The sequence below is a fragment of the Periplaneta americana genome, chromosome 13, assembly GCF_040183065.1.
Source record: "Periplaneta americana isolate PAMFEO1 chromosome 13, P.americana_PAMFEO1_priV1, whole genome shotgun sequence".
In the NCBI taxonomy this organism is placed as follows: domain Eukaryota; kingdom Metazoa; phylum Arthropoda; class Insecta; order Blattodea; family Blattidae; genus Periplaneta; species Periplaneta americana.
Genome location: NC_091129.1, coordinates 38,403,218 through 38,429,973, shown reverse-complemented (window position 1 = coordinate 38,429,973; position 26,756 = coordinate 38,403,218). Strand labels below are relative to the sequence as shown.

General features: G+C 35.3%; 1 protein-coding gene across 3 annotated transcripts in view; it reads left to right on the top strand.

The window, feature by feature from the left end:
- LOC138711811 (alpha-tocopherol transfer protein-like) overlaps window positions 1–26,756 on the top strand; it is an 80,412-nt gene that overhangs the window by 10,894 nt on the left and 42,762 nt on the right. For all 3 annotated transcript variants that reach the window (XM_069843062.1, XM_069843060.1, XM_069843061.1), the window contains exons 2-3: window positions 7,678–7,826; window positions 19,356–19,524. In XM_069843062.1, coding sequence (XP_069699163.1) covers window positions 7,682–7,826; window positions 19,356–19,524 — 314 coding nt within the window. In that variant the 5' untranslated portion in view covers window positions 7,678–7,681. The remainder of the gene's footprint in view (window positions 1–7,677; window positions 7,827–19,355; window positions 19,525–26,756) is intronic.

The window sequence follows — 26,756 nt, the reverse complement described above, 5'->3', positions numbered from 1 at the left end:
TCTTAATTACAATTGTTAAAATTACTCACGACAGTTCTTAAGATGGAGGAAATTTGAAAAAAAAAAATCTTTTTCTGATAAAAATATTCCTGAACATGTAGTAGAGGCACCAGCGTGAGGCTGCATTCGGGGCTTGGTTCAAATTCCGTTGGGACAGTTTATGTTGTTAGATATTTTTCGATGTTTCTTCCAACAGCAAGAAGAATATAAGGCAATTCTCTGTGAATTTTCCGACTGACTTCACCAAATTGTCATCAACTAACACCAATTTATTTAGAGTGGTTAAAGATCCATAACAAACAACGATCGAAAAAAGTGTGTATTCTAGGGTTGTTAAAGATTAAACTACAGTTTTTATACATCTTGATTACACAACCTTTAACACTGTATCACTTCGTAATATGTATGATAATACTTTCTTGTGTTAAATTTTAACGTACCTTGTTTACATGTTTCGACCTATTTATGGGTCATCTTCAGAACTGGGCGCCTCTTGTTGTTTCCTGTGAGGGTGCATTCGTAGTGTAGAGTCTAAGAGTGTATGTGTTTTGAAATTGAGTTTTGTGTTGAGAATATCGTTAGGTTGTGTTTTCGTGTGTCTGTATATTTCATATTTTCCTAGTGTGTTGAGTTTCTGGCTTTTTGGTTGGATGTTTAGTATTTCCATGTCTGTGTTGATGTCTCTGTAGGTGTGGTTGGCATTTGTGATGTGTTCTGCATATATGGACGCAGATCATTTCAAACACGTTACAAAGAACACATCACAGCCATAACAAAATTACAAAACACCTCCATATATGCAGAACACATCACAAATGCCAACCACACCTACAGAGACATCAACACAGACATGGAAATACTGCACATTCAACCAAAAAGCCAGAAACTCAACACACTAGAACAATATGAAATGTACAGACACACGAAAGCACACCCCAACCATATTATCAACACACAACTCAATTTCAAAACACACACACTCTTAGACTCTACACTATGAATGCACCCTCACAGGAAACAACAAGAGGCGCCAAGACCAACAGCGACCAGTTCTGAAGATGACCCATAAATAGGTCGAAACATGTAAACAAGGTACGTTAAAATTTAACACAAGAAATATTATCATACATATTCCTACAGTTTTTGATCAATGTTTCGTTTTGTTTTGTAAATGAAATAGCATTCATGCTTTAAAGCAACGGAAAAAAAATAAACAAAAAGGGAGGAACATGAGAACGCTCACGTTTACATTAACGTTAAAATTGGCTATTAATGACGTAATAATATATAAAAAACACTCATTGCTAATCCACTGGATATTAAGGAATTAAAGACATCAATGTGTAATAGGTTCAACACTACTTTTATGGAAATGGAAATGGTTTATTTTTGACTAGAAAGAAAAAAAAGCCTCGACTTCCATGAATTAAGTCGTATGTCTAAAATCCGTCTTCGCTAACAAAATAACAAAACGTATTCTTAAGTAGGCCTACAACAGTATATGCACTTCCTCTGAAGAATACTATTCACAATCAATGAAACTAATGTAATTTCGCCTGGCTTTGTAGAGACTGATTTATTACGTTTGCGATTGCATTATACATGACCACAAACAATAATTAAAAAGGCCTATGGATATAATAATAATTAAATAGGCTTATGGGTGTAACATAGACTATACACCCTACATATACACAGTGCGTCTAGAGATAATGTGGACTTGCCGGCTGTTTACATGTAAATCTGGCAGTAGGTACGGCAACTCTCGCACAGTCCAAGGCCGCCGCGATCCACTCTATCGCCAGACGCACTGTATAACAAAAGTAGGCCTAACAATAAACCATTTTTACATGGTTATTTAACGACACTATATCAACTACGAGTTTATTTAGCGTCGATGGGATTGATGATAGCGAGATGATATTTGGCGGGATGAGGACGAGGATTCGACATTGATTACCTGACATTTGCCTTACGGCTGGGGAAAACTTCCGGAAAAACCCAACCAGATAATCAGCCCAATCGGGAATCGCACCCGCGCCCGAGCGCAACTCCTGATCGGCAGGAAAGCACCTTAACCGACCGAGCTATGCCGGTGGCTACACAATAAACCATTCATTATCGGACAGATCATGAAGGAGCATATCTTCCATCACGAAGAGCCAAACAAATCGCTGTATAATTCGCACTCTTCCCAACTATGATTTTGTAATATAACAGATTCCGTTTAGTTCGAAATAGAGAATATCTTTCATTATTTTCATAAATTCTCTATTTGTATATCCGAAATTTCTTTGTGCAACACGAAAAATGCATTCATGAGCCTTAGTAAAGTGTATAATTACGAATATTGGTAACTTAGTACTGTATCGTTACGGCGCGATACGCAGTCTCGGTTTTTAACATTCGAAGTATGTTAATGTTATATTTTATTTGACGAAGCTCGCAACTGCAGAGGTTATATCAGCGTCGCCGGATGTGCCGGAATTTTGTCCCGCAGGAGTTCTTTTACATGCCAGTAAATCTACTGCCATGAGCCTGTCTCATTTAAGCACACTTAAATGCCCTCGACCTGGCCCGGAATAGAACCTGCAACCTTGGGCATAGAAGGCCAGCGCTATACCAACTTGCCAACCAGGTCGACTCATTCGAAGTATGGCAGACTATACAGCAGCATCGGTCATGTATAGGCAGGAAACAATACGTTTGTTGTAGAATTCACATGAACAGTCCACTGCAAAAAGGAGGAAGGAATGTCGAATTTTTCAGAAAATGAGTTATACATTTTGAAACCATATTATAGGACATTGAGCAAATATAATCCCTGTATTTCTTTTTTTACACAACTCAACACACATTACAGAAATGATATGCAATGAACTGTAACCCTTGCTATTCAATCATTGTTACCAAAATCATTTTTCATCAATAAATGCAAACAATAATTGACCAAAAGGAGGAAATCAACCATTAATGCAAATAATGAATAACAAAAAAAGAAATGTCATCCTTTAATGGAAACAATAAATGACAAAAAGGAGGAATATCAACCATTAATGCAAACAATAAATAACAAAAAGGAGGGATGTCAATAATCTTCCAAAGGCCTGTTTACCCTATGTTAGTTGACACTCAAGAACTATTGTGAGGGATTTTGTTGTAATATTCTCTTGCATTTGCACAACAAAACTACTTGAGGTGTTGCAAATCTTTGAATTTATCCCATGAAATTGATAACACATCTGAAATAAAAGACATTATTATTGGTATCACTACTTATCAGCTTTTTAAAAAGTTTGAAAGTAAAAGTTATTTATTGCCTTGATAAAGCTTCTCAGGGAGGAAGAAATCTCCACTTCGTATATGAGTATCCTTTATTTGTGCAAGTAAGCCATTTATTGGAACCATGACTGCAGTTTCTCACATTCCATAATATGTGGACCTATGCTCTGGTTGACTAGGATGATTAACCGAAAAAAAAAAAAACAATTTCGGTAATAGTTCTTGTCGGAATCGGGCAGGTCTTCTTAAACAATGGGGTCAAGTACAGTTTCCAGTTTCTCAGCATAGCTTGGTCAACATGAATAATTGGTAAGCAGATGCCTTCATGCGAGCACTCTCAACTAATTCTATCCAATGTTCTCGTAATTCTGCTGGATATTTCTGGTATATGAGAGCCATGTTTCGGTCGCATTCTAAATAGGAATGGCCGTGAACGGGAAATGTTACTTTAATGCAATCCAGTGTCCGAAAAGCATGCATCACATAGTAGAAAAACCGGAACACAGTATAGTTTTTGTTTTGACCGGCGCACTCATCACAAAACAACTCAAGATTTTTCATTTTTGGAGAGCAAAATATTAAAAATAAAATGATGAAGGAATTAGGTCATCCCATCAGAACCTTTTTTCTTTACTGTTTGAGGATAGCAGTACAAAACTGAGTACCCCGTGGACAAAGTGTGGATGTTGAAAGAATGGAATGATAGTTGTCGTCTGTAATATACATAGTTCATTGTAATGTAATGTTAAGCATGCATAAGTTTTTCTCCAAATCAAAATCAGTAGCTTCGTGCATTCCACTCTTCAAGCTTTTCTTTCTTGCTTTTCGTTTTCTGTCACATAACACTTGAGCTTTACACTTATGAACTTCATTTTCAACTTGTGCTGTCTTCATCTGATTCTCAATGTATTTTTCATCTCCTGACAAGGAAAAATCGGATAACTTCTGTTTAAACGCTTCGTGTAAGCCTGGTCCTTATTATATGCACTGCATGTAACACAGCATGGATAGCCAAATGCTATATTAAATCTCGTATTTAAGATCTTTCTGTAACATTCATATGGAAAAGGTGGCAGTTTTCTCTTTTGTACATTTTATTATTATTTAGTGTATCTGGCAGATAAACTCTTTCACTTTTCTTCCTACTGAAATGAATCTGCCGTCCCTTAAATGAGCTGATATGTTTGAACACACTATCTGCGACATATTTTGGTTTTCTGCAATGTTTGTGGCCATATTTGTCTCCCCAATCTTTCTGTGGTGTCTCAATAGTTTTAGATTTTTTTTTTTTTTTTGTAATTCTGAATACGTTCCTTGGTATTGTCATGTGAAGACATGAGTGCCTTATAGAATACAACAATTTCTTTGGTACCGTCTTCTTCGACGATTCTCACTCTGTGTGAATAAAACTTATCAAATAATAAAGAATTTTCTTCTGAGTTTCTTGGTCTACGATTCTGAATCGAATGAACGGTTAGTAGTCCACATAGACATGCATTTTGTTCATCCACAAATCCCAAAGAGTTAAAGTCTTTAATAATCTGTTCAGTTTCTTGATGCGGAATGACCTCAAAACAACGATAACCTTTGCACTTGCAGTCTGGTCCAGATTCATGCAGTGATAACCTCAACATTGTCATTTCATCACTACTTCTACAGTAACTTTTACGTTTCCTTCTAGGGTAAGGTTGCTATCAAGGGGTACTTAAAAGAAATATTTTATAGTATCCTAGGATAAATGAATATTTATTTCCTTTTTCAAGCAAACTTAAACATTATTTGCTGTATTTCACTACGATACAAATAGAAGTTATAAGTATTCGATGTTAATGAGATATTTGAAAAAAAAAATAAGTGTCATCGGCCCAATGAAGGAGACTCGTTTTCCTCTTCGGGTCAGGTAATTTTCATGAATGACCTACAGAATAATATTGTTAAATAACAATCCACATCTAAACAAATACAAATACACATTATCTTCGCCATTAATAGGAGTAGTATGTTGGGATGTGGAACTACAGAACGTGTATTCGAGCTCAAGCAAGACCACTTAAAAATTCTTCAGATATTTCATTAACACAAGAAAACGAAACACGTCATTGTTTGTAATCAGGCTAAGACCTCCAGCATTTCTATCTCAAGTAATTTACGATCTTACAGAAAGGAAAAGAAAACACTGTAGACCTTATTTGTTCTATAGTGTGATTAAGCAGTATTAAAATATTTCAAAATAACCATAGTTTAATTACTAATCAAACAAAACAACAATTTCTATACACTAAATGATATGAAGGTGATAATGCCTGTGAAATGAGTCCGGGGTCCAACACCGAAAGTTGCCCAGCATTTGCTCGTATTGGGTTGAGGGAAAACCCCGGAAGAAACCTTAACCAGATAACTTGCCCCGATCGGGCCACTTGGTTTCGCGACCAGAAGCGCTGACTGTTACTCCACAGATGTGGACTTGTGTGTTTAAATGATACACTATGATTTTTGCATATGTATTTTTTCATAACTGCAATACTGTATTCAGTTATATAAAAATGAGGAGTTATAAGATGTAAGCCTGTCGGTATCTAAAATTTATCAAGTTTATCTAATATTTGTGTCATTCATATTGAAATAGCTCTTCATTTTGTTTTCAGTTATATTGTTAACTTACATTAATCATATTAATGAGAAATAATACACTTGAATTTAGACCACTGCATAGGCATAGTAAAAATATGTAAGAATTGTATGCATAATATCAAGATTAAATCAGTACAAAAAGTTTAAGATTGTTCCTTATTAGTAAAACAAAAAGTATATCTTCCATTACTTAATGACAGAAAAAAAACTTAACAATAGTATTCTAATAATGTTAGTAGGCCTATTATTCACATTTCTTCATCGCTTGAAATCAAATGTGGGTCCATATCTTGAATGCTACAATTTGTCTTGAAATTCGCATAGAAATGATGAAGAACTGGATCAATGCAATTCAGTAAATCGAGGAGAACTTCCTCTTTATGCGATATTGAATTAGGTCCTACATAGTAGTTTCATGCTTCATTTAATAGTGCAGTAGTTCCATGAATTCTGTAATTCAATTTTTTTAAATTTTCGCTTTCTTCATGTGATGTTGTGTACACTATTATGCCATAATTATCTGTTTATCTCCCCATTTTGAATGACTCTTCACAAAAATTTTTCGTAGTCTTAATTCATTTTCCTGGCCACCACAAGTAACTGAGAAATGCAGCATAATAAAAAAAAACTAATTACTTTATACCATTTCGATCACTCTGAAAGGATTTTTAACAGAGGCTGTGCAAATAAGGCGTCTCACACTTTCCTATCACTATTTCCTATTGACCAGTCTTCAATAAATAACCACTGTCTTTGGAAATCTGTGAGTTTGTCTTTGCATTTCATGTCACAATCTCTCCTTGAGTGAGATTTCCTAGCAATACGTTCCTTACTTTTAAGAGAGTATAAATAATTTTAATAATTTTACGTACCGGTATATCTAATACAAATCTACATATCTTTATAAGATAAATGTTGTAATACTTCTTTACTGGCTCCAAAAATCTTAATTATATTCAGAGCTCTGTAAGACATGTTTTTAAACAAAAAGTTATCAACAAACTGACACAAGGAAGTGGATTATTGCATTGCAAATTAAGAATGGTTATCGTTGATGCTTCTGCATTATTAATAAATAAAACTAGTGTTAAATGCAACTGATTCCTGTTAGGATTATAGCGAAAAAATAATTTGATAATTTCATGAAATCAACAAACAAATTACATTAATCCATTAATCGAAACTTAAATTGGTAACACGATACTGACATATTATGTAAAATCTATAAAGAAAGCCTGATACAAAAGAAGCGATAAATTCACTTTCCTGTATATTACCATACGTAAGATAAATATCAAAGGTGGTAAAAACAAGATAACTTGACTTATCTGTTTATCATCAAAACTGTCATTAAAGTCAAAGGTGGGAATTACAAGATAAGTAGACATATCTGTTTCTTTACGGAGATTTTATAACCTGTCTGAATTACCTTAAAGTGAAATTTGCTTATGTTACCGATATTATTAAGAATTGACTTATTTTGTTACCATAAGACGATGGAGAAAGAGCAAAAAATATGTACTATCAGATGAAAAAAATTCGAAAAAAATTGACTTATCTGGTTTTTCCCTGGAATGAGTTTAACGTTGCATTCAGTTTACTCATGGGAACAAATATTATAAGCAGAAAATTGGCTCGATAAAAGACTGTGAATAACAGACATTCAAGCTTTCACCTTCACTTTTGTCTTGCCATTATGTTGTTATACAACCAATTAGGTTGAAATTACATGTAATAAGTAATTAGGGACATTTATATTTTCAGAATCATGACGAAGGAGCTTGTGTTTCCCAATAGAGAGGTTAAAGAGAAAATATGGGCAGAATATGGACTCGATGAAAGAAGTATTAAAGAAGCAGTGGAAATGTTGAAGGACTGGCTACAGTTACAGCCACATCTACCAAAAGAAGAAGGTGAGTGAATTTACGTTACTTTCCATGGGAAGAGGAATTTATAAATTGTCCATTTGACCACTAGGTTCATCCTAACGTAGCTCTCAGTGCAGAGTTACGTGACTCAAGAAGAGATAAGTCCTCAACAGCAGATAAAAATATTCCATTAAGGGATAATGAAATTGAACTGACTGTAGATTAAGAGAAAGCATCATAAATCTAACGTATTAATAACATAACAGAGTTACGAAGGAAGTATCTGAATAGGTAGGTTTCAGCTTAATGCCTAAAGAGTGAACAGTTACATTCAATATTCTTCTAAATCGTTATGAAGATGAAGACAAAGAAACGGCTAAGATTATTTTTGTTTTTTTAATTGATGAATTTCATTCTTTGAATGCTCTAAATACAAAACTCACTAAAGACCATTTTGTTGATAATTGAGCTATGCCCACAAATTGCTTGCTAGGAATGAATTCTAATTACTTATATAGTTTGAATTCAAATAGCCACTGAATTTAAACAAAAGATTTGTTAAAATTCACAGGATGAAAATTGCTTCTATTTTCCATCAGTTACTGCAGAAATACTTTAATTTGTGAAAATGGATACAGGAGATATTGAATCAATAGAATTCATTTCATCGATCAACGTCACCTTCACCTTCACCAAAATAGCAAGATTTGAACTTTTGATCCTTTGTGTTAACCTTAAGTAGCATTGTAATTTCTCATGATAGTAGTTCCAAGTCTTGAAAGATTTATTTTTCGGTTGATCCTTGTGCATACAATTTCCGAACTCGCTTGGTCGTTTTCTTCGTAAATGTTGATACTAGTTCATTTGATAGCCCTCTGCTGCTCCGAGCACAATCGTCATAACTATTTCTAATGTTATCGAGTTAATCTAAGAACCTTCCTAATAGTCATATCACCCATTCCGAGCAAACTGTGAATCAGACATACTTGTTTATTATTAGTGTAAGACAGATATGGCTCTAAAATTGTTTTACTGTATTTTCAAAATTAAAATATTTTACAAGTTATATGGACATTGAATCTAAGTGATATTGGCTGGATATTAGGTTCTGCTTTGTTTCCCAGTAGTTTGCAGCGTTTACTCATTGCGAGATAAGCTGTTAATGTATGTTTTAAAGGAGCTATTGCTGAAGACATATTTTGAGAGTCTGCACTGCTAATCCAGAGCTCCAGGATCAAGGAACTTTTAACTCTGTGCCGCTGTCTTTTATTTTGAGGGCTTTGAGTTAATAACAATTTATCTTACAGTTCAAATCAATGTTTTGACTCAGAAATGTCTATCACAGTAGTTTTGAAACTGGGAAAATGGACATTAACTCAACTACAACATTCGTGACATGGAAGAAACAATCATAAGATATTTACCGATTATGTTTTTGTGAACTAATTGGACGTCATGAGATTTGCATAGCTGTCACATGGACACTATGTGTATTTGGGCCATAATAGCTCGATTTATGTTCAAATCACGCGTGGACTGTAGTTTAAGTGCTTTATTATTACCAGCTGCTATACACAACAGTACATTTCCAGATGTCAACGGACGGATACAGAATTGCCATCCTTAAAGTTCCAAACATACCGCCCACCTTAAATGTATAACATTTAACACAAATGGTTACACTGAAAGATTCTTATCGCTAGTGAAAATTTTGATGCCACTTAGAAAATATTCCAAAACTAACATGAATTCACAGTTGGTAATAAACATAATTTACTAACACGCCGTTTGAGTGTTTCGAATTGAGTTCGAAAGACCCCTGCCCTAATTAGTTCATCCTTTCCTGGAATCAGTTCTTGAATCACTGCCGACTTCTACTGCATAGGCGGCAGGTTGTTCTCTTTCAGCAACAATACTGAACCTGGCTAGATATTTCTTTCCTTCATACTCCACCTGTATCGCTGCTGTAAGCCATTTTGATAGTCACACGACCATCTCCTCCAGAAATCTTGATGCCTCTTTTGGATGTGTTTCCAACGAGACAAGTAATTAATTGCTGATGAGATTAAGTCTGCTTCAGGATAAGACATTAAAGGAGCACCTATAAAATTACCTGAACTAAGATAGAGGGATCATCAGGATCATTTCATATGGACGTGACTGGTCTGGAATTGAAAACTGCTTCAACTTGACACATTAAGGTATGCAGCTCGTCGTATGTCAAATAGTTGACTCCAATGACACGTCTCAGATGGTGTTTCATGGATTTGACTCCAGTGTCCCAGAGTCCCCCGAAATGTAGAGAGATGGGGGGTGAAGTGCCAGTTGAATTCTTCCTTACCAGCAAATTCTTCCAAATCCTTGGTCCCTTCTCTTGACATCAAAATTGATGCAACCGTCGTAGTTCGTTCTTCGCTCCTACGAAGTTTGTACTGTTGTCACTATATATATATATATATATATATATATATATATATATATATATATATATATTTGCACATTTTCTTCGTCTAGCTGTGAATCGTCGTAAGGCGGCGATAAACGATTATGATGTCAAGTCCCGACGAGCTCCAAATGAATTGCCTTGATACTGAGGCATATAAATAATGTTATGTAGCTTTTAATCTAGACTTTGCTTCTTATTGAACCATTTTATACATTATAATAAAGTCCGGCATAATTCACTTCAGAATTTATGAATTGTCGAGAATCTGTCACCCGTGGAGTACATAGCCGTCCTATAAGCTATTTGAATATGCTGGCCTTTAGTTTAAAGCATGGTAGGCATTTATTAATAATTGATCTTATCACAAACCGAATATTTTAAATCCAATACCTTTGCTTTATACAGGTTTAGAAGTTGTGAATCCGCATCTAGTAATCTTAAATGTTCTGCATCTATTATCAGCCTTGTTACATTTTGAATAATTTCGAGGGAAAAATTGTTTCGGGGCCGGGTATCGAACCCGGGACCTTTTGTTAAACGTACCGGCCCCGGAACAATTTTTCCCCTGAAATTATTCAAATTAACTTCACTGCAAATTATTCCTGAAAACTTGATTTGCTTGTTACATTTTGTTTCGTTGGAAGGATAATTTCATGCTCATGCTCATAAGATTTCGAAGATTTGTTCAATCTTCCGCCCACCCAGAAAACATTTTCAGAATTCAGAAATGGTTTCAACTCCTTCAGTTTACTCTTCATGGACACCGTAGAAAGAGTACTTAAATCTCGATTTCAGTCGAATATTCTTGAAACTGTGTTTGTTTGATGTATGCCAGCAATATGTGCTGCAATAAAATTATTCTCTTGTCAATGCACCAGTTTTCTTTTTTGCTCCATTTGTATAATTGTGAACAGAACTGAGACAATACGAGAGTGCTCCTTTTAGTTTCTGTAGTAAAGAAATTCTGTGTGTAATATCCTAATGCTCTGTTTTGTCCTTTATACTGCTTAGTAGAGTTTGTTGTTCAGGCATTTGAAGCGCATAATTTTCCAGTGATGTGGATGCCTACTTGTACGAATTAGCTAGTCAATATGATCCATGCTACTATAAATCTGAAACTTGTATGATTCTTGTGTCTGCACCCCTTGAAAGAAGATCTGCAGCGTTTTCTACAAAGATTTTCCATTGAGATGGCGTTCCAGCTAACCAAGCAAGAACCACTGTAGAATCGGACCATAAATGGATTTAGTTGATTTTCACATTCAGTACAGGAAGTGTCTTATGTAATAACTTTGCCAATAACACGGCGGGGAAAAGTTCCAATCTGGGAAGTGCAAGAGTTTTCACCAGTGCTACCTTGGATTTACGACTGTACTAATATTTCTCCTCGATCGTTTACTGATCGAACATAAATATATGCACTATAAGCATTCTCTGATGCATCCGCGATGCCATACACTTGAATATCCACTACACTGCCATGAGTTAAGACCAATCTATTTGTTCTGATGTTGAATATGTTGTTCAGACGGGATTGTAGATTTTGCCATTTCAGTTGTAAGTCATCACCAACTATCTCGTCCCAAACTACTCGTCGCTTCCATAAATTTTGTAAAAATATCTTGTGTTTAATGGTGATTGGGCTGATACGTCCTACAGGATCGAAAATAGAATCAATAGTTGAAGCAACGTGTCGCTTTATCATGGTGCTTCCTGAAAATACGGTCATGTTACTTAACTGAAACATGTCTGAAGTTGGGTGCCAAAGAAGTCCCAGAGTCTTAATTCCATCCATTTCGTTCATAGTGTGTGGTAATTCTATTTCTCTGTCTTCTGGAGACACTGTCTCCAACAACGAAGGGTAATTTGGCTCCATTTCCTCAAATGAAATCCTACACTTTGAAGTACTTATATACGTTCTGACTGAGTTGTGAAGGCTGCTTGGAATTCATTGCAATCGAAAAGAAGATAGTCCATGTAGAAATATCTCTGCAGAGCTCTTGATGTTCATGAATATCTCCGTGATATCTCCAGCATTTTGAAGTACCGTGCGGTTTGAAATGGTGCTGATTATGTGCCATATTTTACTGTAGTCATATCTTAAACACTTACTTTTTCTTCACATTGGATCCGCCTTAAAATTCTCTGTAGAATTGTGTCTTCTGAATGCACCTCGATTTGGCGGTAGGTTTTCTCAATGTCTGCGATGAAGACAACAGGAAGAGTTCTAAATCTCAACGTGAGAGAATAGAAGTCTCCTTGTATGCTGGATTCTACCATCAATATATCGTTTAGAGATGTGTCCTTCATTGTCTTACTTGATGCGCCGAACGCCACTCTAATTTTCCTCTCTTCTCCCGAGTTCTTAAAAAACGTATCATGTGGAAGATAACAACTTTCCTCGTCTTCCTCCTCTTTGTTTATTTCTATTTTTGTCGTGTCGTAACTGGAAATGAATTTGCAGTATTTTTCTTGCGGTAGCGATTGTCTTTGGAAACGTCGCTTCATCTATTGCAATCTATTATATGGCTCTTGAAACGATTCTCCACAATGATGAGGATTTGAACGCCGAGAAAGATGTACCACAAATCTACCAGTTGGTCTCTTGTTGTTGTTGTTGTTGCTACAAAGTTTTTTTTTTTTCACATTCTTCCTCCTCTGTTACTTTTCTTTCTTGCATGTCTAATTCCCAGAACTGCTGGAGTTATTGTTCTAAATTGTCCTTGTTGTAAGTCAGTAGCGATGTTAATGCGATGGTCGAAATAACCTCTGCTGTTGTTTCTTGAATCCTACCGGACAATAGCCACCCAAGGTTTATGTTGTGCATTGATAGTGAATTGTTTACGTCTACCCTTGCTTCTGGTAGCAATATTTGGAAGAATAGCTCAGCTCCTATGAGTAGATTTATCTTCCCTGTTTTCTTCCTAGTGGGATCCACTACTTTCATTTCAGATGTAATGTTTTCCTTCTTGTATTTCACTTAGTCTCAGGGCATATACACCCCGTGATTTTAGAAAGCACTCAGAACTTTCTGTCAGCTACGAACCTTCCATCTGTTGATGATTGTTGAGTATATTCGCAATGCGTAGTTGTTAATAGTGTTCTATTTATTCTTTGTATAGGAATTCTTTCCACTGACTTGCGTAATCTTAGTCTCTTTGTTAATTCTTCCGTCATAAAATTACATTGGAAACACATCTACCTTGGTGTACGTTGTTGTAAGTCTCCTTGTGCATTCCATACTATTACGATGGTTGTCCACAACAATACATGTTACCTTATTTTATTCTTGATGCTGTGACATACTTCTTGTAAGTCATGCATAATTCTTCCCGTTGTTTCTCTGCTGTTTGATGTGGGTGTAGGAGTGTATGCTTCTTCGCTCCACACTGTGTGCAGGTCTCGGCTGGACAATTCTTCACCAAATGTTGTCTCCGCAAACAATTCCAACAGAATCTGTATTTAAGGATGCAGTTCTCTCTCTCCTGCATACTGCTACTTAAGAAGGCTTGGCAATTGTACAGCCAATGTGACCGATTTCAATAACAACACCTAGATTGCGTTTTTATTAATGCTTTACTAGATCGCCTTTCTCTATCAAACTTTACTCTGTATTCAGGTAAAGGAGTAGTGCTCTTTATTGTTTCTGGTGCCTGAGATTTGTGTTCAAGGAAACCAGTAATTCCTTGAATGTTGACATGTTTCGATCCGCGCAGCTTAATTCCCATTCGTACCTCTGAGTGTCTATTTTTTTTTTCAGTATCCATTTAACAATACCATTTCATGTAATGGAACCTCTAAAGCTAGTACCTCCAACTCATTCACGTTGTTCTTTACTTGGCTCACTACTGACGTAAATCTCCATGTGACTTCTTATTTACTGTTGAAAGTGACAAGATTGGCATAGCCTACTTGGACGAAATATGTTTTTCATTATTATATCTCTGATAAACCATGTCCCAAGCAATTTAGAAATTTGCTTCACATATTGTCAGATTTTCTAATAGTTTAAATGGTTTTCCCTTTAGTGCATGTAGTAAATAATGCATTCTTTGAGTTTATATTAAATCACTGTTTTGTAGTATTAGAATATTAAGCGTAAAGATTTGCGAAATTTTTATGCTAGTGTCTTTCGCACTGGAGGAAACACTGACTTCCGCAATGTTTTATCATTTCCAATTAATTTTTCATTAATATATTTTTTTAATTTACATTTTACAATGCATAAAAAATTCCTAAATTATTTCTTAATTATATAATCCACACATAGGGCCTATGTGGAGGATTTCTTAATATGTTCTATATAAATAAATAGGTAAGAAACAGTAAAATATATATTTTCCTTGCACAAGTTGCACCATCCAATTGAAAAATATAATTACCATTAACAATAAATATTTTTATTACGTAATTTGCTGATGATAAAGGAACTTTCATTTGACTGTCCATTCACTTATTGAATGATTCATAATAAATGGACAGTGAACTAAATGTTCTTTTTATCATCATTCATTTGTTTGTATTGTCTTGTCGGACCAATATGCTTTGTAAATTACAAAATTTAGTATTATTCTGAGAGTATTGTACAGTCACTACACTAAATACCATACCAAAATTAACTCAAGATCTGTAGGAATTTAATTTTGAATTTCTTCAACTTATAGTATATTTATTATAACAGAGCTTATAAAATAAGGACAAAATGTAATAAGCTATTCCAATAATTATCCCCGTTTTTTACTATAAAAAGTTTTGGACAGAGTAAATCTTAATGAACTTTGGAATAATAATTGTAATAATTGGTAAAGGTTTTATACAGCATGTTGTTAGAGCCATACAATGCCTTGTATGAGGAAACTAGACTCCAAATTAATATAGGAGGAGAAACAAATGATACAAAGAGACACATAAATCAGGGAGCTAGACAAGGATGTTCATTATCGCCCGCATTATTTAATCTGTATATTGACGATGTCCCAAGAAGATTACAGGTGAAACTTAAACACAAATTATATAGAAACGAAACGGATTTTGATAACTGCCTTTTGCTGATGATCTGGTGATAATGGACTTATAATTTTTAGTGTGACGTACTGTACTTGTGACAATATTTATATTGTGACATAATGTCCGCATGACCTTTTAATACATTGTGATGAAAAGTCCGCGGTACGTTCCGGTTGTGTCAGAAAGTACGGACACGAAAATTCAAATTTCGTGGAGCAATAGTAACACATATAAATAACACTCGAGAGGAAATTAAACGCAGAATATGTATGGGAAAATTTTGTTTTTATTTCCATTGGGAAACTTTTGTCATCCAGTCTGTCCTCAAAAAAAAGCTGAAAGGTATTTTATAAAACAGTTATGTTACCGGTTGTTTTGTATGGATGTGAAACTTGGACTCTCACTTTGAGAGAGCAACATATGTAAGGGTATACAAATCTAGCTTTCAGGTAAAGCTCCTTGTGAAGCAGACTTGAATAATTTCAAGGAAAAAATATTTCCGGGACCGGATATCGATCCCGGGGCCTTTGGTTGAAAGTACCAACGCTTTTACCAAATGAGACTTCGCATTCCTAGTCCTCCGGGTAGCCAAGCCGACTCAGCGTCGCCATTAGGGGGTACAAAGTATCAATTTTAACATTGATAAACCCAATGTGTATTTACCCTCTAATGACGATGTGTTTGGGTTCGAACTTTATCGTTCTGTCCGCTGGCAGCCCAACAGTTTGAACCTTTTGAACCTTGTAACCACACATATTACCAATGAGTTTTGACTTTGGAAGGTAGTTATTAATATATATATATATATGTATATAAGAGGGTCTTGATCTCAGCGAGGAAACCTTTTCAAGAATAATGTAAGCTGAGACCGGACCTTTCTTGAACGAAATAAAGCACTACGCAAGATCTACACTTGGTTCTCATTGAGTAGAAGCAACGAACTTAACTCGTTAACAGAAAACCACAATTGAAGTCACAGGGTGTTTGTGTGCACTCGATGTGGGTTTCTGGAGTCTTCTCAGTCCACTCGAGTTATGTGGACATAGAGGTAAAAGTTAAGACATTCTCTGGTGAACTTCCTGGGTAGCTCAGTTGGTAAGAACGATAGTGGGTTCAGCCATGTGTTGCCGTATGTACACTACGGGTTTTTACAGCTGAAAACACTAGACTTTGTTCACTAGATGACAATAATTTCAACAGAGACGGGTGTCTACACCTAAGTACAGCATGTAAACCTGCCATCAATACGCTTAGACCATCAGCACACGGCAGACATTCGGGACCAACAACTAGCTACTGATTGGTTCACTAGAAAAGACTACAACTAATAAAAAAATTCCGGGGCTTTATCAGGGCGCGTAGCATACGTCACTCAGATTCGGGAAAGAAACTACAAAGTTTTATTTATATTTCTGTTTACAAATATCGTGTGTGGGACTAGAGTATGCTAAGACAATTAATGTTTGAAAGAATGCAATATATACTCTCTTCATAATCTATGAAAAGACATTCCGAAATTATTCCCATCTAACAAAAGTTTTTCACCATAATTCCCTGAAAGTGTAGCCTACGTGTGTATTATCACATTAGTAATGAACTGGCGATTATAAATCAGTGTTCGCATAGATTTGCAGCTTCTTTCGATGCCGAAATATTACTGAGGGAGTCCGTGAGCAAAGTAATTTCGGCGCCTTCGTGTCCGTAGCGAGGGGAAGTGACGTCACTGAGAGTGGTGACACAAGTTGCATTGGTTTATGGCCTAACTATTAATAACATTATCACTCGGCTATGGTCCATAATGTTACAGTAAGCATTTGAAATTCTGTGATTCTCGGTTTTACCACGGATCCCGAACGGGTGCTCATAATCGGTGCGGGGAAGACTTTTATACGCAAATTAATATGGATTACTTATTATACACAGGTTGAAGAAAAATTATGCTGCAAAACTCTGTGAGTTAAAGACCTAAAGAAACAGTTTCATATTGAAAAGCCATAGGCGGGAAACTTGCAATTAAGGTTAAAGTGCCAAGTTCTTGGAAATTTAAATCCATCGCCACTAAACTGTGTTCTACAGGCGGTGATGAATCAATTTCCAAACGTTTTTGTACACATGACTAGGTACAGTATCAGGACGAGCAAGAAGTTGCCTAAGTGACTCAAAGGGAATATCTCCATTTCACCCGATTTTGAATGGTATTTGTCAATTTATCTTGCCAACGCATCAAATACTGAGAAAAAGTATGTTTTTTATTACACATATATTTATATATTTTTTCGAAGCAATATTTAATTTAATTTACACAATATCCTAGAAGCAACATTTCGATGTTATAACATATAATGAAATTATAATAAAACAAAATAATAATGTGCAAAATCTATTATATACACGAAGCAAAACTAAAACAAAAGCATTAAATACTCATACATAAAATTGATTTAAATAAATTCAGCCTCGTATGGTCAACACTCTTGTTCGGGGATTCAGTATTGTGACATGGATAGTCAGATAGGAAACGAATAAGCAAAGAATAAACTTAATGTATGACTTGATACTTTCCCGGCGTTTGATGTAGAATAACTCTTCTCGGGTTCTCAGCCAGGTGAGTTGGAGATTTACTTCCAAGCTTTCGATGGCTAGCTCTTCCATCTTCTTCAGGGAATGAAGTGATGTGGGACCACTTCTAGCCGGTATATATGCAATAGTAGGGCTTCCCGCTGCGGGTCGATCAGGAGCTAGTTCCTAGTCCCGACCGCCAGGCGCATTCTGGTTGGTGGAAGCGGTAGCCAATCAGTAGCTAGTTGTTGGTCCCGAATGTCTGCCGTGTGCTGATGGTCTAAGCGTATTGATGGCAGGTTTACATGCTGTACTTAGATGTAGACACACATCTCTGTTGAAATTATTGTCATCTAGCTGGATTTCGATGTCTTCCTTGATAACCAAGTCCCAGTAACCTGATGTCTTGTCCAAGATGGTGGTGGCGCCGAAATCTATCTTGTGACCAGTTTCTAGGCTGTGTTGGGCTACTGCAGACTTATCGGAGTAATACAGTCTTATGCTGCATTGATGTTCCTTGCAGCGTTCCATAATGGTGCGTCCCGTTTACCCGATTTAGCATTTCTTACACTCACAAGTTATTTTATAGACACCAGGTATCCTAAGACCAAGGTCGTCCTTAACTGGTCTCAGCACGTTCTGGATCTTTGTGGGCGGCTTATGGATGCTCTTAATCCCGTGTTTTCTTAACAGTCTGCCAATCTTGTCCGAGATGGGACCATAGAATGGGATGTATGTCATGGCGTTTGTCTCCTCTTGTTCCTCGGCGGATGTTTTGTCCGAAAAGACCCTTCTGAGGGCCAAACCGATTTCCCTGTTGTCGAAGTTGTTCTGTTGGAACATCTTACGCAGGTGACGGATCTCAGAAGGGAGACTCTTTTTGTCCGAAATCCCTCTCGCCCTGTGCAGAAGAGTCGACTGTACCGTTCGTTTCTGTAATGAAACAGATAACTACTTCAAACATAGGATGTTTCATAGTGACCTATACAGTTGCCACGTTCAAACGACGTGAGTACTTTCATTATCTATTCCATTCGTACTTTTAAATTTGATAATTTGCCACTTCTATTTTATATTTATATATTTCAGATATAACCCATCAATCATTGGACTCAACTGAACAAGAGTTTCATAGAAAATTATGAAGTTTAAATCATGACTCTACGTTGTTTTCTAATTGTAATATTATTTTAATTTTATGACCTGTATCATTACATTTTAATTATGGTGATGTTGTACATCATTAATTTTAAACAGTTTATCTACCACCAATCTAATGACTATACAGTTTGATATTGAGATATTGTATAATTGCACCTGAAGATGCCTGAATGGGCGAAAACGTTTGCAATATGTAAGTTATGTGTTTAAAACTTAATGACCATATAATATAAGTCATTATTTTACATTGATTAGTCATTTGACTGAGTAACAAATATTATATTGTATTTATCTAAATAATCGTAGTTTACATTACAGACATTTATAAGAGGCAGAAATCACACGGTGCACAGAAGTGATCAAACTTTCTTCTGATGCAATTGCATTTTCTTTGTCTTTAGGCAGTTTACATGAGGCCCGATTAGAACGCTGGTTGATACGCTGCAAGAACAGCATGGAGAGAACCAAACAGTCCATAGATATGTACTACACACTCAAGTCTCTCTTGCCTGAAATGATGTCGGATTGGAACATAGAGAGCAAGTGGTTTAAAACCATCAGTAAATTAGCGTAAGTGGACGGCTAATTTTTTTATATCTAAATACAATGTTTGTTTTTTAATGTATTTAATTTTATGAGACTGTTGTTGATCATATATCACTATAGTGACAACACTGGAATATAAAGTAACTACTAGAAAATTTAGAAGTTACTAGGGCCTACGTTACAGCAAAGAAAAGCGATGTTCCTCAATTTCTCAAGTTTAGGTGATAAGAAAAATTATGACGAAGTCAAAAATATATTTTCAAATGTTCAGAGAAATGCACATTTTCAGCAGTAACAGACCGAAACAATTAGGGTTTTCACATGCTCTCTGTCTCTCTGACATTGGACAGCTATTTCTTACAGGTTTGCATTTACATATTAGGGCCAAAAATGATTTTTAATTCTGCTTATAGTAATTACTTAGAATTTTAATTTTCAGATCTATGAAAACAGATTTAAGATATATATATAGATATCATACATGAAACTGACCAATTTATCATTAAAATATCATGCCATCCAAACATAATACCACCCATCAATTTACAAGTTTGTCCTTAATTTTCTGAAAATTGTATTATTTCTCAAAATTCCTGACATCGTATCTTCCATAATTTTTTTCTTAGATAATAAGATGAAATTTTACATATCAATGTATCTTAGATCAGCATGCTGTAGCCCAGTCTTTTACTTATTGGATAAAAATAAATTGAAATTTTATTTAAATTTAAATAATATAAGAAAACGTTTTTTCCCTTTGCAGTGCACAGATACTACTCACTGTGCTTGAGCTTCTTAATACGAATATTATTATCATTACTATTATTATTATTATTATTATTATTACAAAGACAGCAAAATAATTACTAAAAGTTGTTAAAATTCTTAGGAGTATTTTTTTTAAATAGCTGTTTAGTATAGGCCCAGAAGCAAAATTTGGACGACCTGAATTTTGCAAGTTGTAGTTATAACATACTTCGCATGCTCAGTGTTTACTCACATGACCCAAATTTTGTTTCTGATTCTGTACAAAGTGGCAAATAAAAATTCTGAAGATTCAAATTTCTAAAAACATTTTATGAATGCAATTTTTTCTCTTTTAAATCAAAAAGAAATTTTCAGACATTAATTATATAAAATGTCATGAAAATTGGACTTCAGGATAATAAAGAAATCAAATTAATGAAACATCAATTTTTAAGTATGGAAGGTGTATGTAACCCCTGAACTATTAATGAAACATTTTCAATGTGGTTATTTCAAAGCTAGTTACAGTTCTTTGAAAATTGCTTGTCTACCTATTTTTAAACTAAATGGTAATATTGTTAAGCGCCTTTGATATTTGAATTGCGTGCGACTGAGCTGTTGAAATGGACATAATTTTGTAACTTGTCAATACGCTAATTTGTGTTCATTATTGGCGAAAGTTAATTATTTTATACTGTCTTTAATAATATACTGTGTCTATGACTAAGTTCCTAAACTTGACAAGAAAACGTATATACAGGGGAATATCAGGATACGTAGCCCAATTATGTACTGTAAGTTATGAAACATTTTAATGAAAATTTCGGGCTGACTTGTATTTACGTAGTTCATTAGTGCGGGAAAAACCTCTCGCAATTAGGTTATTTATTTTTTAATAACACCGAAGCAAATACAAATAGCTATTTACTTTCTAACGACAGAAGCAAATATAATTAGCCTATTTATTTTTCTAGTCACATAAAAGCAAATTCAATTAGATGAAAGAGTAATGGAACGGAGAAAAATTCTCTCCGGCGCCGGGATTTGAACCCGGGTTTTCAGCTCTACGTGCTGATGCTTTATCCACTAAGCCACACCGGATACCCACCCCGGCGTCGGACAGAATCGTCTCAGATTAAGTTCCAACTCTTGGGTTCCCTCTAGTGTCCGCCCTCTGCACTACGTCATAGATGTCTATGAACGTAGGACTGAAGTCCACACATATGTGCTGAGGTGCACTCGTTATGAGTGACTAGTTGGCCGGAATCCGACGGAATAAGCGCCGTCTTAAATCACGAAGTGATTTACGCATATCATATATATTATTTTAATGTACCGAAGTACATATGATATTTCCATGCAGATATTATGCGTCATTATACGATGAAAGAGTAATGGAAGGGAGAAAAATTCTCTCCGGCGCCGGGATTTGAACCCGGGTTTTCAGCTCTACGTCCTGATGCTTTATCCACTAAGCCACACCGGATACCCAACCCGGCGTCGGACAGAATCGTCTCAGTTTAAGTTCCAACTCTTGGGTTCCCTCTAGGGGCACCCTCTGCACTACGTAATAGATGTCTATGAACATAGGACTGAAGTCCACATATGTGCTGAGGTGCACTCGTTATGAGTGACTAGTTGGCCGGGATCCGACCATTACTCTTTCATCGTATGATGACGCAGAATATCTGCATGGAAATATCATATGTACTTCGGTACATTAAAATAATATATGTAAATAATATATATATATATATATATAATTCAATTAGGTTGGGGTGAAACTTTTAAATCCAACCTTTATCCGTCAATTTTACTACAGAAAAAAGTATTAAAAATTTGTATAAAAAAGCAGAAAGATTACCCAACGGAATTGTTGTTTAAACACTTCAAAGTTTTTAATATTAAACAAATGCATTATTTTATTTTATTAAAATATTTTCATAGAAATTGTAATAACTTTGAAAGGTATATACATAAATATAGAAATAAAAATATGAATCCTCTGCGTTTGTGTGAACCAAAATGTAAAGCAATACAGTTTTTTTTATCATAGCATGAGTCAAGGTCCTAGGTTATTAAACAAATTTTATTCCAATATTATTTTAACAACGAATCCTATCCAAATTAATACAAAATTAAAAACATTTGTATTGAATTTATAGTTTGGATTTTAACATATTAAACACTTTTAATCTGTATTCACTTGCAATTTTAATTTTGTTTTTGTTTGTATTGGAATCCCCTCCTGAGCACGAGTCTTACTCATTCAGGAGTGGGCTAGTTTATCTTTCTTTGTATTTATTAATTTCTATTGATCTCAGACTTAGTAGCAATAAATAAATAAATAAATAAATGAATAAATAAATAAATAAATAAATAAATAAATAAATAAATAAATAAATAAATAAATAAATAAATAAATAATTTAGGCTATTTATTTTCTAAAAACAGAGCAACAAATACAATTAATCTATTCATTTTCTAATGGCATTGAAGCAAATACAATTAGGTGACTTGTTTTCCAATGATATTGAAGCAAATACAATTAGGCTAATTAATCTCTAATGACATCTCCGAATAAAATGAATAAATGGACAATAATAGAGAAAAAACGTAAAGCATCTATTTCTGCGCATCGGAGCGACTATAACCGTTGGAGTAGTCGGTGGTTACGACTAACGCTGTCCTCCGGTGATGTCCGGTACTACCGTAAGTGGAAGAGAAGGAATACAAAGGAATGCGGAGATTCGGAGGAAAGCGATAATCGAAAGAAGGAGATCTCAAGGATGACTGACCAACAGACCGGTGGGACTGGCGGTAGATTTGAGTGAAATAAAATGGCATCAAAGCGGGTATCTGCCACATGTAAATTCTTTCATTTAGTTGAAAGTAATTAATAAAATAGGAGGCTCGCAATTGAGGAGAGTTTTTGCAAAAGTCGATAGATGCAGAAATCAATATTTTACAGAAATTACTCTAAGTGACAGGATCTATCGAGTTTTGAAAAAAAAAAACCTGGAAGGTTTGGTAGTCTCTACATGCGGTATGAATCAAGTTTTGGTAAATCTGATTCCATAGATCGATTCCGGAGGTAGAAAACATACGATATCCATATGTAACTCACTTTCGAAAATTTCTGCATCTATCGACTTTTGCAAAAACGCTCCTCAATTTTGACGGTAAGGTTTAATGTGTGCACAACTCATCCTAAATGGCGAGAGTTTAATTTCTTGACGGCAGAAACCATATTCGGGGCATTGTATGTGACAACAGCAGAAACCTTGTTGTTCAGTCCTCATGAATTAATGACGTCTTGAATGCAGCCAGCAATATTGTTGACTGTATTGTTTCCCTTGATAACAGTTAAGTCAAAACAAGGAGAAGTCAATTGATCACCACTCACGTACTGACCTGTGACTGTTATGTACCCTCCTTGCTTGTTGGAAGACCAACAGTGTATTGTGATATAAAATGATAGTTTTTACGATCTTCAATTCCGTTCGAAGTTTATCCTGAACACTTCGTATAAGTTGCCTAAAAAGAATCTGATATATTCACCTAAAAGTGAATTATAAAATTGTAAAAGGGAACCAAGAATCTGGTTAGTTAAACTAATGCTAATTGTGTCATAATAAATTCTGCACAATGCCACAATATTCCTAGCACGCAGAAAAAATGTTACAAAACGATAGCGAATATTTTGGGTTTAAACTCTTGACGAATTATTTAAATCTGTCATTTTGTACCACGCTAAGCGTTTGCAAGTCTTTGGTATAAATTAAATTAAAGGATCAGCCAATTTGTCACTGTACTGTGGGCACGCTAAATGCTCGGACTACCGTCCAACATTATCGCCTGGTGTATCTTCAAGGTCGCGACGCGCGATTGTGCAATCGCTTCAAATAGTCTAACGAATTTCAAGTGCCACCATCTTAAGATTAAACTCGCTAAGAATATACGGGTTTCTCTCTTTAACTGTCGTTTGTTCTTATATTTCTTTAACTGAAATCCTAGCGATTTTATTATTCATAATGTTTCTTTACAAGCAGCAAACCATTCCTTGTACAGGATTGCAGTAGGCCTAATTTGTGTGATGTAGGAATTTCTTTGTTGAGGGAATGATAGCATTTAAGCATTTGTGTAATCGTGCAGTTATTCATGTGTTATAAATCACTTTAACTCGTTGCTTGCCTATTTCTTGACTTTGAAGTACTCACGTTCGTTCTTTCTGTACATAGACTCTTGTCCTTTTTTCCTTATTCTGTAATTCTGTACAGACCTATTGTCTTTTTATTTATATTAATCATAGCCACTACACGGTTTGTACACATCTCGCGGTATATCTTGAGGGGTAGTGAACACTGGTTTCTACACTTCAGCTGGTTTCTATTTTGACATATATACGAGTGCTAGTTAACGCTTTAGTTTGAACATCCACTGACATTACACAACTATTAACGAGATGTGTAATTTGCAAAAGTATAAGTATTGCACATTTCTCTTTTCACTACTTGACTACATTATGAACCGAGCGTCTAGCTTGTCTATTTAAAAAAGATCGTTTTATACAAGATATTTGTAAACCACATATATTATTAACACCTGTTAACAGACCAGTGGAATCATTTAAAACTGATAGCAGAAACACGGCAATCTGTTACAGTGATTCAAAGTTGACTGTCCCTGTCTATCACCGATACGTATTTTTGCCGTGTAGAGCAGTACAATATCAATGTAAGAAATTTTGTTGTGATTTTGCTGTGCTCTCTATATTATGTAAACGTGTTCCCTAGAGTTAAGGGCCTGAGTAAATTATTTTTAAACAGTAAATCTTAAAATATTATACCATACTGTACGTTTATTTTATTCCATTATGAAATTCAATTAAATATATTTTACGTTAAACTAAATGGATTCGATTAATTGGGAGTAACAATTTGTGAACATACGAATGTTCTGGGAGAAATATAAATGTTTACGTTAGTCACTGAAGAACTTTACTTTTGCTGCAGATTTCGAAATTCAATTTAATTCTATTAATTTGATCAATAACATTAAACTAATATGCCCTTCTACACATACTATGAATTTCAAATGCAGAAATAAAATCTGTTACCTAAGGTATCATTTCAAGCAAAAAATTTGAGAGACTTTGAGACAGAGAGACAAAACAATTAGACTAAAAAAATATTCATTGATTAAAGTTCTCGTTAACACTTTGTTAAAAACATAAAATTTACTTAGTCTTAGGTTAAAAATTGTTAAAATTGTTAAAAAAAAAAGGTATATACATTCGACAGACGGGTCGTTTCGACGCTATGTCACGTCATCCTCAGTGTCTTTTGATAACGTGACAAGCGTCGAAACGGGCCGTCTGTCGAAGGTATATACCTTTTTTAACAATTTTAACACTTTTTAAGATGAGATTAAGTAAATTTTATGTTTTTTAAATATATATCACACTGAGTAAAGAAAATACGCAGATCTTAGCGGATCGAACCACTAGGTGTATGATACAGTTTAAGGAATGCTCAGAGAAAAGTGCATCTCTGCGCCACAACACAACCGGCACTCTTATCCATAGGAAAGTTGTTGCGGCATCAGTCAGTGGTAACCGGAGGTCTCCGATTGAAATCGCGCAAACAACTGCTCCGGAGTCTACCTAATTAGGAGAGACCAAGTAACCTGGGCAGGTAGATTACGCAGAGGGTTGGAGGAAATAGGCATGGGATATATAATCGGGGAAGATTGCAGGAACAAGGGAAATGTCTGGCGGAAATTCAAGAAACGCATGAAGGGTATAGACAGGCAAATAACAGAAGGGGAATGTAGGGATAAGTTTGCTCTGGAGATCCAATCGATGATCAAAACAAATTGGGGAGCCGAATTATATCCCTATGGAGGTAGCAGAGAAGGTAAACTGGGTTTAACCTGGTTTCGTCTAGAAGCCTGGAGGGCACTTAAAACCGTCAACGAAGAGGGGGCGAGAATATGCCCTCTTTGTAGTAAAGGCGAGACATCACACCATATTTTATCGGAGTGTGAAGCCACAGAAGCTCTGAGGAAACGATTCCTGCCAGAGTCCTTCATTACATCTAGCAGGGGGCACTTGGCAACATACAATATGTTAAATAACGTTAAATTTTGTGACAGTGTGGGAAAATTTATGGCAAAAGTTCGACAGTTGAGGGTGGAACTGGCCGAGGGGGAGGGAGTCGAGGAAATAAGGGAAAGAATTATTAATTAGTGTTGTAATGATGAAGTAATTAGGGGATAATGTTCTATTTGTATTTATTGTATCTTTTTTTTATATTTGTATTTTATCGCGTGTGTATGTTTTTTTATGTATTACATTTATATTTATTAGTAGGATTATTTCGTGCAGTCTCAATAGGGAATTGAAGTGTTTATATATATATATATATATGTATATATGTCTCAGTTGCCGACCTGGATGGTTCAAGCGGTAGGGGCACTGCATGCCTCTATCGCTTGGTCCAAAAGGT